The sequence below is a fragment of the Pan paniscus genome, chromosome 10 (genome assembly GCF_029289425.2).
Source record: "Pan paniscus chromosome 10, NHGRI_mPanPan1-v2.0_pri, whole genome shotgun sequence".
Classification (NCBI taxonomy): Eukaryota; Metazoa; Chordata; class Mammalia; order Primates; family Hominidae; genus Pan; species Pan paniscus.
The window spans coordinates 117,570,799-117,585,525 of NC_073259.2; the positions used below are offsets into that span (position 1 = coordinate 117,570,799).

Below are 14,727 nucleotides of genomic sequence, written 5' to 3' on the forward strand. Positions count from 1 at the left end.
AAAAGGCCTTTGTAAACCGTGGAAGCCTTTTATTACATGAAGGATTAAGAGCTTTTCTGCTGCATTTTACATTTTTTAACATCATAAATCACTGCTTCTCTTTCACACTTATTTATCCATTCTTCAAATATTTATTGAGCACCCCTGTGTGCCAGGCACTGAGGATACAGAGGTGAAAGAGAGCCAAGTTCTTCGTTCTCAAGGGGATTGTATTCTAGTAGTGGGGAGACCGAAAATAAGCAAGTAAAAAGTAGGGCTCATGTAATGATGGGCACTGTGAGAATGAAAATGCTGAGAGATGATGTTGGCCTGGGCTACAGCAGGATTTCTCAGCCTTAGCATTATGGATGTCTTGGGCTGGCCCATTCTTTGTCATGAGGGGCTGTCTTGTGTGTTTTGGGTTGTTTAGCAGCCCTGGTCCCTACTCATAGATGCCAGTAGCACCTTCCCAACCAGCGTGACAGCCAAACATATCTTCAAATTTGACATTCAGCCAAATGCCCCCTGGGAGGCAAAATCATTCCTGGTTGAAAGCCACTGGCCTAGTTTAGTAGCAATGGAGATTAAGGCAGGAGGATTTAGATTTGTTTTAGAGGTAGAAGATATGGGTCTTCCTGGTAGCTTGGATTTGGGAGCATGAGGACTGAGGGTTTTAAAGAAGATACCAGGTTGTTGGCCCAACCACCTGTGTGGATGGTAGCACTGTTTGCTGAGCTGGGGAAGACCGGGGGCAGGGCCTGTGGGGAGTCTGTTGTGTTGTGGCTGTGACAAGGGAAAGGGGCCTGCCGGGCATGCTGGCAGAGGTGACACTCTGGGAGCATCAGCTGAGGGATGGAGTGTAAAGCCATGGGCTTTCAGCCTAGGGCAGGTTTCCCAAAGATGAGCAGAGGGAGGAGAGAAGGGGCAAGACCATACCTGGGGTACCCCAGCGCCTGAGAGTTTGAGCCAGCATCTTGAGTGAGAGGAGTTTGGGGTTGTGGTTTGTGTCCAGCTTTTTTTTTTTTTTTTTCGAGATGGAGTCTCACTCTGTCGCCCAGGCTGTAGTGCAGTAGCGCAATCTCGGCTCAACTGCAGGCTCCGCCTCCCGGGTTCACGCCATTCTCCTGCCTCAGCCTCCTGAGTAGCTGGGATTACAGGCGCCTGCCACCATGCCCGGCTAATTTTTTTTTTGTATTTTTAGTAGAGACGGGGTTTCACTGTGTTAGCCAGGATGGTCTCGATCTCCTGTGTGTCCAGCTTTTTAAATGAGCTCACATTGAAGCTCATTTTCCCAAGTGAGAGAATCCAAATATAGGTGTTTTAGTCAACTTGAAAATATACACTTTAAGGATAAAGATAAACTAGTCTAAAGTGTATGTTTGATATTCAGTCTATTTAGCAACTTAGATTATAGAAAATAACACTTGTTTTTAAAATACTTCTGTTTTTCTACTGACAACTTAGGAAGTGTCTGTTTGTGCTCCACACACACATCTGATAGCACTGGCACTGCTGCTGGTCTGTCTGCCATTGCTCTGCCAGGCCCAGTGTCTCCATCTCTGTCTAAATGGCTAGATATGCAGCCCTTGTTGAATCAGTGTGTGATGCTATGAGCATTCTAGTCTATGCTACATGAGTCCTTTACACAGAACTCGAGGACACTTGCTTTTCTTCTTTTATCCTATAGGAGTATATTTGTGATCTCCACAGTGTTAACTGTTTCCTCTGTTTCTATTTTAACCTGTTTTTGAATTGTGAGAGTTCCACATTCTTGGGTGTGTTTGATATAACATGGACAGTTGAAAGACTAGTTATGAGTGGGGCACCTATGTCATCACCAACAGATCAAGAAAGTCTTGCTTCTAAAGGCTTCTTTATAACCACATCCTCCTACCCTTGAAAATGTGAGGTCTAAGCTCTAGGCAAAATCACTAAATTGACACAATTCTTGGCCTCCTTTAGAATTCCTTCAGTTCACCCTCTAAGTATCCTTCAGTAGCTCTGATGGAGTTCCCCCAACTCCCACTGCTGGCTAATATACCTTCCCCAAACAGTTCTTTATTCAAAACTAAATAATTCAGAGAGTACCCTATAAGATGAGAGGTATTGTAAGGGCTCGTATACAAGGTGACTGTGCTTTTCTGAGGAACACACCTTACTGTATATTCAGTGACACATGGCATTTCAGATCCAGCCTTTCTAAGTCAAGAGATGTGTTATTAGATGTAAACTATACCCGTGATGTGGCCTGTGTGTCTAAGGCCTTGTAGCCATCAGGAAACAAATTTAGAATGTCCTCTGTGTCCCCTTTTGCTTCCTCAGGCTTCCATTTTTGTATAGTTCAGAGCATCCTACCACAGTCATTGACTGCATTTCCACTTTTAACATAATAGAATAATAGAGGTAAATGTGGGAAAGCTTTGCCAAAGGTGGCGAGCCTGCAAGATGGTTTAAGGCAAGGGTCAGCAGACTACTGTGTGTGGGCCAAATCCAGCCCACTACTTGTTTTTGTCAATAAATTTTTACTAGAACAGACCCAAATCTGTTTTTTTTGTTGTTTTTTTTTTTTTTTTGGAGACAGAGTTTCGCTCTTGTCGCCCAGGCTAGAGTGCAGTGGTGCGATCTCGGCTCACTGCAACCTGTGCCTCCCAGGTTCAAGCGATTCTCCTGCCTTAGCCTCCCGAGCAGCTGGGATTACAGGTGCTGGCCACCACGCCCGGCTGATTTTGTATTTTTTAGTAGAGACAGTGTTTCTCATCATGTTGGCCAGGCTGGTCTCAAACTCCTGACCTCAGATGATCCACCCGCCTCAGCCTCCCAGAGTGCTGGGATTACAGGCGTGAGCCACAGCACCGGGCTGCCAAATCTGTTTCTTTACACATTGTCTGTGGCCGCTTTTGTGCTGTAGTGGTAGCACTGAGTAGTTGTAACAGTGTTAGACTAAATTTGGCCTGAGGATGCCTCCCTATTTTGAGTCCTTAAGGAAGGAACTGCAGCCTAACTTAGTATGTAAACTGACTAGAAGTCTAACTTAGGACTATTCAGTATTTTTGTAACAAATAGCTGCCAATCACAGCAGCCTAGCTTCAATCAGTCACAGGTGGCCATCTGATTAGACCACGTTCAAATAAGGCAAAGCCGAGGTGTAACCAGTCAAGCTGTCTCTGTACCTCACTTCAGTTTTGCCCCTAAATGTTGCCTGCCCAGAATGTGGACTGGAGCTGTCTGAACCTCGTCTGGTTCTGAGGGCTGCCTGATGGATGAATTGTTTTTTGCTCAGACTTGGCTAGATTTAATTTAACAGCAGAGACCTTCTGGCCCACAGTGCCTAAAAATATTTACTCTTTGGCTGTTTCCTGAAACAAATTGCTGATCCCTGATTTAAAGCATAAATGCTAAGTCAGACCTGAGTTCTATTCCTGGCTCTGACATACAGGCTGTGTGATTTGGGGCCAATTATTTAACCTTTCTGTGCTTCAGTTTCCTCCTGTATAAGATGGGGATAACACTGGGCTTCAGAAAATGGAAAGCAAACAATACATACGGAGTGCTTAGAATGGTGCCTGGCACATAGTCAGCACCCGCTGACTACTGGCTCTTATCATTGTTACTCTCGTGGTGATAATGCTTTTCTCCATAATCCCACCTTCTTTTCACGTACATTAAATGTTCATGGATAGGTTTAAGTGTTTTGTTTCCCCACTGGATAGGAGAAATAACAGACCAGGTGGAGTCTCCACCTGAAGCTTGGGTTTCTCTGTGTTTTTTCCAGGTCTCACTTACCTTGATGACCTGCTTCCCAAACTGTGGGCATTTATCTGTGAGCTCGGGCCCCACGGAGGGTTAAAGCTCTTCTTGGAATGCCTGAACAATGACACTGAAGAGTCCAAGCAACTCTTGGCCATGCTGATGCTGTTCTGTGACTGTTCGCGGCACCTCATCACGTAGGTTGACTGCTGTGGGACTGAATTCCTTTCCTAGAATATGGAGAGACCAAAATACAGTGTCAGTAAGGAAGTAATTGCTAATGTGATTACTGCAAACATTTGGACCTGTGTGGCAGGGCATTGTAAGAACTAGCCATTTACCAAGTGAGCAGTGTGCAGTAAATGTTCAGCAGTTGTTAGGGTGGGGCCTGGGAGTTAAAAGTTCCCATCCTTTCAAGGAAGCTGATCAGTACCACTGACTGTGGCTTGGGGTCTCCTGGAGATGGGTTTAGATCATGGCTCAGCCATTTATTCACTGTGCTAGCTAGATTCCTGGAAAATTCCAAAGTCAGAGCCAGGGTGCAGATCCTTGCTAAGCAGATCTTGAGACACCCTGGGCAAGGGATCATGGATTCAACCTCTCTGAGACTCAGTTGACTCATCTGTAAATGGGAATGACAATAGCACGTACCTTTTAGGCACATGGTAGGGATTAAAAGACATAATTATTGCAAAGTGCTTATCACAGTCCCTGGCACATAGGATGAGTTCAGTACTTGTTGGCTCTTATTATTATCAAGCCGACCCTGAGCAAGTTTCTTAACCTCTTTGAGTCTCTATTTCCTCATTAGAATGAAGAGAATATTACCAGTTCAATAGAGGGTAAGTGAAAAAAGCAGCGTCAAATACTTAGTGCAGTGCCTGGCACAGAGTGGGAAATTAACAAACATTAGTCCCATTTAGTTCCTTTGGTTTTTAAGCTTATGCATCTTGTGTGTTTGGTATTCTTTTCATTCCACCTTTTCCCAAAAGGTTGGTGAAGAATTATAAGATACAATGGACCTCAGGCAGTTATGTTCAGGCTGGAAGACTTTAGCCAGAGAGGATCAGGGACATGTAGGTGGCAGATTGGGTGAGGATCATGGAAGAACTCACTGAACAGTTGGAGGCAAGAGCAGGGGTCTAGCTGCTGGTGAAGACATCCTTAATCACTGGATAGGGGTAAGCCAAGAGTGAATCTTATTCTAGTGTATGGAGCAGTGTTAGGAAATGTTCAGATAGAGCTGTGTCTTAAATGGCTCATTTATTCATATGTTCTTTCAAACATTTATTCATTTACTCACAAATGCTTACTAAGTACCTGCTAAGTGTCACTAGTATGTGTCTTAGATATCGAAAAGATTCTGCAGCTTTCCTCAGTAAACATCGACTCTCAGTCAGCGTTCCTTGATATGCAGACATGAATAAGGAAGGCGTGAATTGAGGTGTGAATTAAGAAAGTGTCACAGTCAGATCCTTATGAATAAGAAAAATATAGAGTACAGATTTTTTCTTAATTGTATTTTTTAACTTTTTACTATGGTCGATTTCAAATTAATAGAAAGTAGAAAGGATAATATAATGAACCTCATGTGCCCATTATCAGCTTCAACAGTACCAACTCACAGCCAGTTTTGCTTCATCCAAATGCCCACCTGCTTTTCTCTCCCACATTATTTTGAAGCAAATCCTAGACATCATATCATTTTTTTTTCATTTTATTTTTATTTTATTTTACTTTAAGTTCTGGGATACATGTGCTGAAAGTGCAGGTTTGTTACATAGGTATACATGTGCTGTGGTGGTTTGCTGCACCTGTCACCCCGTCATCTAGGTTTTAAGCTCTACATGCATTAGGTATTTGTCCTAAGGCTCTCCCTCCCCTTTCCCCCTACCCCTGATGATATCATATCATTTTATCTGTAGATTTTACAGTAAGTATCTCTACAAGATAAAGCTTATTTCTCAACCTCGTTTATTGTCTATTAAGCAGTACAGATTTTTTTTCTCTTCGCCTTTTTTCAGTGTGGAATTCTGGGTAATTTTCTCTCTGATTTAGAATCCTTGATGACATTGAAGTTTATGAAGAACAGATTTCATTCAAACTGGAAGAGCTGGTCACTATCTCCTCTTTCCTGAATTCCTTTGTGTTTAAGATGATCTGGGATGGAATTGTAGGTAAGAGAAAAGGTGTCTGCTGTTGTTTGGTTGATGCTGCACCCAGGGAGGCCGAAGAGTCTATGGCATCAACTGATTCTTAGCTTTATTGTCTCTCCAAGTTAATAGAAGGTGCACATTTATTCCCACAATTGGAAATTTTCTTTCTTCACTCTCTGTGACTTCTTAAGATAGTGGTGTGGTTATAGAAGTCTTGCTCTCCCAGGCTCCCTTCAGGATTTGCATGTATGTGTCGAGGATTATTAATGATGATTAATTTTGCCCTGAATCTCCTGTTGATTCTTCCATTTGATTTCCATGAAGATAAAACATGTGCCAGTGCACACTTGAGATGAGAGTCCACCTCCCGAAGTGTCTCCAATTGCTCAGGACAAAGCTCCTTAGATTTAAAAGGCCCTTCGGATGACACGCTAGTGGGAGGCAGCATGAGTGATTTTGTCTGAGAGGTACTCAGGCCCTGCAGACACTTAGCACTTACCCAGGGTGCCTTTTAATTCTGTTGGTTCCACATATAATTCAGAGCGAGGGAGATCAAGGACTTGATGACAACTGCAGAAGACAAGAGCTGTCCTCCCCTTGCTCTCTGGCTCTGACTCTTCCTCTGACTTTCCTGTTTGTTTGTCCCACAGAGAACGCCAAGGGTGAGACCTTGGAGCTGTTCCAGTCTGTCCACGGGTGGCTTATGGTGCTGTACGAGCGGGACTGCCGGCGGCGCTTCACCCCCGAGGACCACTGGCTGCGAAAGTGAGCTCCAGGGGTGAGGAGGGCTCCATGGAAGCCAGCCTGCTCCGGCACGCTGCCCGAGCACTCAGCTCTCATGTTCTAGGGCAGAGAGGACTTTTTCCCTCTGCTTCATTTTGTCTGTTCATTTGTGTAAAGAGAGCTGCTGTCCCTGTGAAGCACCTGTCAGGACGCTTCTGTTAAGAGATGTTTACACCAAATATGATAGGGTTAATTAATGGCAACAGAGCCAGATTATATTTAGCATACATTTCTCATCCAAACTAGGAAGAGGTCTTTTAGCTGAGCTGAGCAACAGAGCATGAGAGTTAAAAGGCAGTTTTTATTAGCAGAATTACTAGAGTAAAAACTGCTTTTAGGTTTTTTGGAGAGTCATGGGGTGGGGGAAATCCTCCTATCACAACTGAACATAGGCATGTATCTGCATTTTTATCAATGAGTTCAAGCTTTATGGCAACTGCTGAAGCTGTGGCACTAGAGCAGGGACTGGCAAACTTCTGTAAAGGGCCAGATGACTTTAGGCTTTGTGGACCAGACAGTCTCTGTTGTAGCTACTCAACTCTGCTCTTGTAGCACAAAAGCTGCCATAGGCTATACATGTATGAATGAGTATGGTCATGTTCCCATCAGACTCTTGAGAAACAGACAGCACCCTGCATGTGGCCCACATGGTGTCATTTCCCAGCCTCACACTAGAGGATGGTTTCCTTCTTTTAATTCTCCCAAACCCATGTCTTTCTTCTCAAGGGATCTCAAACCTAGCGTGCTCTTCCAAGAACTCGACAGGGACAGAAAACGGGCACAGTTGATCCTGCAGTACATCCCACATGTCATCCCTCACAAAAACGTGAGTTGCACTCAGAGCTGGGCCCCGATGTGTCTTTCTGTTCCCCCACGTGGTTCCTGCCTTTCCATCCTTGCTACGGCAATTGGAGGTGACTAAGTGGGATCATTCATTCAGCACAAGGAAACGGTGGTTGCTATTACTCTGGTGAGGTTACACCCAGTGCTGGGGTACAGAGCTGGAGAAGACAGTGTGAACTGGCGATGCTGGTGGAGTGGCAGCCCAGGTACGGAGACCTGACCAGCTGGAGGGAGGGAAAGGGGACAGGAAAGGGTCCCACAGGCAAAAGTGGACAGTGTTGAAAGGCTGAGTTAGAAAGGATGAGGTGCTTTTGGAGAGTCAAATGTGCAGTGTGGCTGGAGAGAATAGAAAGGATGGGGTCAAGAGGAAGCCGAGGAGGGTAGTAGGAACTAGAGCAAGACAGCCTTAGAAACCAAGGCTGGGAGCAAGGGCTTTCTGCAAAGCCACCGGAGGGCTGGAAGCTTAGGAGGCACCTGGTCAGAGCCATACTTCAGGAAGGTCATCTTGGCTGCAGCGTGGAGGGCTGGCTAGAGGCAGGGGTGTTAAAGCAAGCTGTCCTGCACTAGGGTGGGCCCTGGGAGTCAAAAGATGAGCAAGTCAAGAGATTTTTAAGGAGGCCTCGGAGAATGGTCACATCCCAAGGGGAAAGAAAGGAAGAATTCAGGTGATGCTCGGGTGTCTGGCCTGGGTACTTGGGGGGTGTTTTCCTGAGGTGGAAGAGCAGGACTGGGACATGGCGGCGAGTTCAGCATCGAGCAGGTAGGATGTGAGATGTCTCTGGCTCCTGGAAGCCATTGGACAGGGGGTCTGGCATTCAGGAGGGAGGAGCCTGTGTGGGGAGAGCACCCAAATCTCCTGACTGCCCCCATGGACTGGGTGAGGTAGTCAGGGAATCAGACAGCACCCAAGTCTGCTGACTCCCCCCATAGCCTGGGCGAGGTGGTTGGGGAGTCAGACGGAGTGAGAAGTCCAGGGCACTGAGGCAGAGCCCTGCAGGACCCGTCCCACAGAGGGCCAGCACGAGGAGGGAAGGAGGGAAACCAGGAGAGTGCCACACACCCGGGGGATGAGAGAGACTTGGGGAGGATTGGGCTGTGGCAGAAGCATCCAGGAAATGAGGGTAGCAAGCATGGCTCACGTCCCTGGTGAGTGGCAGGCACTCTGGAAATGTCCGATGCTGCGACAACACTCAGCTCCTCTTAGAAGAGTCTTCTAGGAGTCTAGGTTGTGTCCTTTATTTTTCTCCTGTTCTGTTTTCTTTTTATTTTTTTAACAAAGTAGACATATTTTTAGAAAAGAGCATAAATCATATTTTTGTAAATTAAATCTCATTTTTCAGAGGTATTTCATCCTCACTGCTGTCTGATACTGTTCTGTCCTTGACTTTAATACTTATGGTTGCTATTCTTTCCCCTCAAGCAGTGATGTGCAAACAATGTGGCTGTTTAAATTCTTACTGCACTTGGCAAACTCTCAGAAGTGAAGGGCCTTATGGCAATTACTTAATCAAATGTGCCTTCCTTGAGGGAGCCCCTGCTATGATGTCCCTGACCTTGCTTCCAATAGAAAATGCACAGCTTTGCAAAACAGGCTGTTCTGTGGCTTTACTTTTCCAAAAGATAGAACATTCTTCCTCATCATGAACTGTGCTTCTCTGTAACTTCTACCCTTTGGTCCTTGAACAACCCCTAAAAGTGGCTTCTTTTATCTTCTGTGATCTGTTGGCAGCTCCCGTTTGCATCTGGGGCTTGTGTTTTCCAAGTGTAGTATCCTTAGCCTCTCCACCTTGTCTTTGTTTGAAATAGGCTCCAGCCTTCATCTCCTGGGCCTCATCTGGTTTGGTGGTGTCTGGTTTAAAATGCAGCCCCTCCTCCTGGACCCGCGTGTCTGTGAAATCAGCCTCTGACCATTGCATTCCCATAACACATCGTCTAGACCCTCCGCTCTGTTTCTCTGTGGTTCACGTGTGCTGTGGCCACTGGAGGTGCTGCACGATATTTTAAATTTCTGAGGGGAACACAGTGAGACACCACATGAACTGCTAGTTCAGAGTAGTTCGTGGTTTCAACATGAGATTGCACTACATTCTTTTTAATGATGTTTGCAAAGCTGGCTTGTAAGAACAAAATAAAAATATTTTATATTTCAAAGTATGTGCATTTGTAAAATACAGCAACTGAGGTCTTAGGACATAAATATTTGGGACCTAACTACCTAGTAAACAGGACTGCTAGGGATTTCTTTTGGCCTAGGAGTACCATGAAAAAAGTTACTGCAGTGATAGAGGTGCTGTGAATAAGAAAGTTTGGGAACCGCTGAGATAAATTGGAATGACTTTTAAGTCCAGGGTATATAGTAATCCCCCATATTTTTTTTTTCTTTTGGGAATTTTGCTTAAATATGTCATCAAGGTTGTTTGTCCTTAGTTCATAAAATGTCCTCCCTCAGGAAAATGGGGCCCTCGTCATCTCCTGCCCCTTCCTGCTCCGTGATTGCAGGTCCTGGGGGAGTATCTAAGGCTTGGTGTTTTCAGAGCAGATGGGCTGTCTTGTTGCCCCTCCGCCCATCTCAAGCTTCAAGCTCCACTTAGTGGCATGTCTGCTGCCCTCTGCCATTGAAATATTCTTGCTGGAGTACACAGGAGGGTAATAGGCTCTCTCTGCTCTGTTACCGTTATACCATCTGCCCTAAATGTTGAACCTCTCCCTTGTTCTCGATTTCACTATAATGCCTTTCTTGTTTTCCTTAACATTTGTTAAAGCCTCAGCTCTGCCTGGCTCACGTGCACAGCACTTCATTTTCTGCACCCTCTTACATCGCTTTTACCTGTTTATGTGTGACTCATCCCCTGGCTGGCCCTTAAGTCCTCTCTGCCTTTTGTGTTTACCCAGAAGGCCTAAGAGGTGTGGAGTGGGCAGAGGCTTTGTAGTATGGGGGCTGTGTCTGGGCTTTGGATTTCATTCCATCCCCCTGCCCACCAACTGTGTAGCCTTGGGTGAGTAAGGTCTTCATCTGTAGAATGGGGAGAATGATCCGTACCCAACTGTCCACTGCAGTCGCTGAAGTTGCCCAGCCCTTGCAGCCTGGATAAGCTTGCCTCAGACTTTCTTCCATGCCCCATAGAAATCCAGAGCCCTGTCCAGGCTTTCTGTGGTCACTTCTGTCTCTTTAGTTCTGTTTCTGTGTCTTCTGCTATCTCCACCCCATACTGGATTGACCCAGATGTAACTCGCCTTCCGCCTGTGTATCACCAAACAGCACCCCTTCAGGTGGTCATGCCAAAGATTTGGGGTCATAGGAAGTAGTTGTGTCACAAACTACACGACTCCACATGACGGACACCTGTTCTCAAAAGTCCTACAGTTCCCCTGCCATGGAGGGGAGAGGTAGGAGCACCCTTCATTCCTATCACCAGCCTCCCTCCCTGTCTCCCCAATCTGTCCCCTCTCTTCTGCATGGCCCTGGAACCTCTCAGGGCTTTTGGTTCTACTCAGAGCACGTCAGTCCTGTCAGGTCTAGATCTGTCAACCAGCCTCAGTGAGATGCTTCACTGAACAGTAGTTCCTCCACTCAGTACCATCCCCTTTCTTCTTCTTTTTTTTTTTTTTATTAAGACAGAGTCTCGCTCTGTCGCCCAGGCTGGAGTGCAGTGGCGCGATCTCAGCTCACTGCAAGCTCCACCTACCGGGTTCACGCCATTCTCCTGCCTCAGCCTCCCGAGTAGCTGGGACTACAGGCGTTCGCCACCACGCCCAGCTAATTTTTTGTATTTTTAGTGGAGACGGGGTTTCACCGTGTTAGCCAGGATGGTCTCGATCTCCTGACCTCATGATCCGCCCGCCTCGGCCTCCCAAAGTGCTGGGATTACAGGCGTGAGCCACCGCGCCTGGCCCATCCCCTTTCTTCTTAAGGGGCTGTTGGTCATTGCTTTTTTTGTTACAATCATATTTGCCTAATAGAGTTAACATAATAATTAAATGAAAATGTACTAGCACCCACTGGTATATAGTATTTCCTGTTGTTGTTACTATTATTACTGTTTTTTTTGTTGTTGTTGTTGTTTTGAGACAGAGTTTCACTCTTGTTGCCCAGGCTGGAGTGTGATGGTACGATCTTGGCTCACCACAACCTGCACCTCCCACGTTCAAGCGATTCTCCTGCCTCAGCCTCCCGAGTAGCTGGGATTACAGGCATGTGCCACCACGCCCAGCTAATTTTGTATTTTTAGTAGAGTTGGGGTTTCTCCCTGTTGGTCAGGCTGGTCTCGAACTCCCGACCTCAGGTGATCCGCCTGCCTCGGCCTCTCAAAGTGCTGGGATTACAGGCGTGAGCCACTGTGCCCAGCTGTTACTGTTCTTATTTGTATTTAATAAAGTTCTTGACTTTGGGGGAGATTCCCATTTTTAAAAAAACAGCCGTGGTTGGATTTATGTATTCATTCAGCTGACTTGATTTAAATGGTATTAGGGTGCTGATTCTTGAGCCCAGGATGGGGCAAAGAGTCATGCTCTTTCTAAATAGGTTTAGCAGAATCTTAAGAATAAGGAGAGAGGGTTCCTTTCAAGCAGTAATTGAGAAATATTACTGGTGGGACTGTGGTGGGCTTGAAGGCACAGAGGAGGCAGGTTGAAAGGTCAGGGAGCTTTATACTGTAGGGTCATTTTTAAATTTTCTGACAGTAGGAAAAGTTATCTTTGAATTATTTTTGTTCTTAGGATTCATAATATTGATTTTCCTTAAAGCAGGCACAGCTAGATAAAGAAGGCTCTGTAACTTGTTCTGCCACCAAGTTTTTATAGTGGATTATTGACTGAATGAGGAGGATTTTCTTTTTTCTTTTTTTTCTTTTTTTTTTTTTTTTTTTGAGACAGAGTCTCACTCTGTCCCCCAGGCTGGAGTGCAGTGGCACGATCTTGGCTCACTGTAACCTCTGCCTCCTGGGTTCAAGTGATTCTCCTGCCTCAACCTCCCAAGTAGCTAGGATTACAGGTGCATGCCACCACACCCAGCTAATTTTTGTATTTTGTATTTAGTAGAGACGAGGTTTCACCATGTTGGCCAGGCTGGTTTTGAACTCCCGACCTCAGGTAATCCGCCCACCTGGGCCTCCCAGAGTGCTGGGATTACAGGCGTGAGCCCCCACGCCCAGCCTTGAGGAGGATTTTCTCGTGGGCCATTCCTAGCTGGACCCTAGCTGCAGCCAGACCACTCTTTCCGGAACGTTTTTTGCTTGTGTATTCAACAATATTTCTAATTCCCACAAGTGTTCCAGGGAATGCTTCTGTTCTCACAAGACACTTCTAACTGGTAGCACATGTTAAGGCATCCCATTCTGCTTGCATCTCATCTAACTTCAGTTTCAGTCATTTTTGCAGAGTGTTTTTATGGAATCGTCAGTTTGCTGACCCTGTTTTCTGATCCCGCCTTTGTTCATTTTAGAGAGTTCTACTGTTTCGAACCATGGTTACCAAGGAGAAGGAGAAACTGGGGCTGGTGGAAACCAGCTCTGCCTCCCCGCATGTCACTCACATCACCATCCGCCGGTCCAGGATGCTGGAGGTGAGTGTGAAGCCTATGGAATCCTACCACAAGGAAGTGGGCCCTGCAACATGGAAGCTCTTTAGTGGACGGTCTCTGGCTTTTGAACTGTTCCTGTTACTCCTTGATCTGAAATTAAGGCTCTGGGAGCAGGAAAGGGGTCATTTGTCCTGTTGACTGCTCTGAACAGCTGCTTGGTTAAACATGTTCTCATTGCTGGAGACCCAGCAGTGTCTTCCTTTACCCCATGAGAGCTAGAGTATCCTGGGCTAGAGCATCCACCTCTTCATGTCCCTTTGAAATGAGGACAGGAGCTGCCAGTCACAGCGGCTGCACTAACACTCTCAGGTCTGTGCAAACTCCGTTTGTCCCAGCAGGCACTTTGCTGAGACTCTCAACTGTGATTGTAGTATATAAGTGGAGTGGAGGTGTTACATTTACTGAGTTATGTAGAGAAATACTTTTATCACAGAGCCAGAAGTTCTTTGTAGACAGAAACTTACAAGATACCACTGAAGTGACCCACCTGAGCTAAATCCGTTGTCTGGAACTACCACTATACGGTGACTCCATGTAAATTAGAGATAGGTACCCAGTCCTCATATGTCAGAAAATTGTCATAATACATTGGTTTTGTTGGTACAAGACCGTGCCTCCAATCTGCTGGAACATGGTTGTCATAAACTTAACTACCTACGATGTCTGTGTTATCCATGCCACAGCCTCCCCTGGGCTTGTATAGTGCACAGCCTACCCATACATGCTCATCCTGCCAGCGATAGAATTGGTGACTGAGCCACAGTCCCCATTCCCTGGAGAGGCTTGGCTTCATTTATTTGCCATGTTTGCACTTCAGACCTTTTTATCACACTCCAGCTGCAGTTCCCCATGAGCCTGTCCTGTAGTGTAGGACAGTCACGGGATCCCCTGAAGTATGTGGCCAGATAGCCACCCCCACCAGCAGATGGCTTCTGGCAGCAGCTGTTCCTCCTCACGTGTCTTCATTTTCTCCCTCGGTGCATCGTACCTTGTTTGTGTCACTCCTTACTGGAGAGCTTGTTTGAGTGCCCCTGGCCACTGGTGATCAATGCCGAGAGCTGCTAGGAAGGCAGTGTGTGCTGAACAGTGGATGTTTCTGACATTCTTCAAGGTAGGCATAAGGAATTGAAGGGCCCACTGGGCCCTGCAGGCCATGTGAAGGAGTAAAGCTGGCTGAGTGGGTCTCATTACAGGAGCATTCTGTTTGCGTGCTAGACATATAGAAATAATCTCCACTTCTGCGCCCTCCTGTTCTTGAAACAGCCCTCTTGGTCTGTGTAGCTCTACTTGAGAAAAATAGCCCCCACGGGTGAGTTGATAAATGGCAACTGACACCCAGCCTCAGTGTTGGGGAGCAGTTGGAAGCACGTGCCTCCCCAGAAGAGGCCACCGCCACTCAGCTCCTCCAGACCTGCCATGTGACGAGGTGGGCTCCATAACACTCTGAGTTTTTAAGAGAAGGCCAAAATTCAGATCTTCCATGTTGTGAACTAACTGAACTCTGTAAAGTGCCTAGAAAGTCAGATAACACCTGTCTTTCCACCAAATTCAACCTGTGGGCCACCCATTTGCAACCTCTGCTTTTGATTCAGAAAAAGCCCAATTGTGTGGTAGAGACTCCCTTTCTAGCACTTTCCTCTG

At 46.2% G+C, this 14,727-nt stretch overlaps 1 protein-coding gene across 6 annotated transcripts in view; it reads left to right on the plus strand.

The window, feature by feature from the left end:
• UBE3B (ubiquitin protein ligase E3B) overlaps positions 1-14,727 on the plus strand; it is a 59,325-nt gene that overhangs the window by 26,415 nt on the left and 18,183 nt on the right. For all 6 annotated transcript variants that reach the window (XM_034934428.2, XM_063593631.1, XM_063593632.1 and 3 more), the window contains 5 exons: positions 3,752-3,923; positions 5,785-5,903; positions 6,533-6,647; positions 7,392-7,491; positions 12,949-13,068. In XM_034934428.2, the coding sequence (XP_034790319.1) occupies positions 3,752-3,923; positions 5,785-5,903; positions 6,533-6,647; positions 7,392-7,491; positions 12,949-13,068 (626 nt within the window). The remainder of the gene's footprint in view (positions 1-3,751; positions 3,924-5,784; positions 5,904-6,532; positions 6,648-7,391; positions 7,492-12,948; positions 13,069-14,727) is intronic.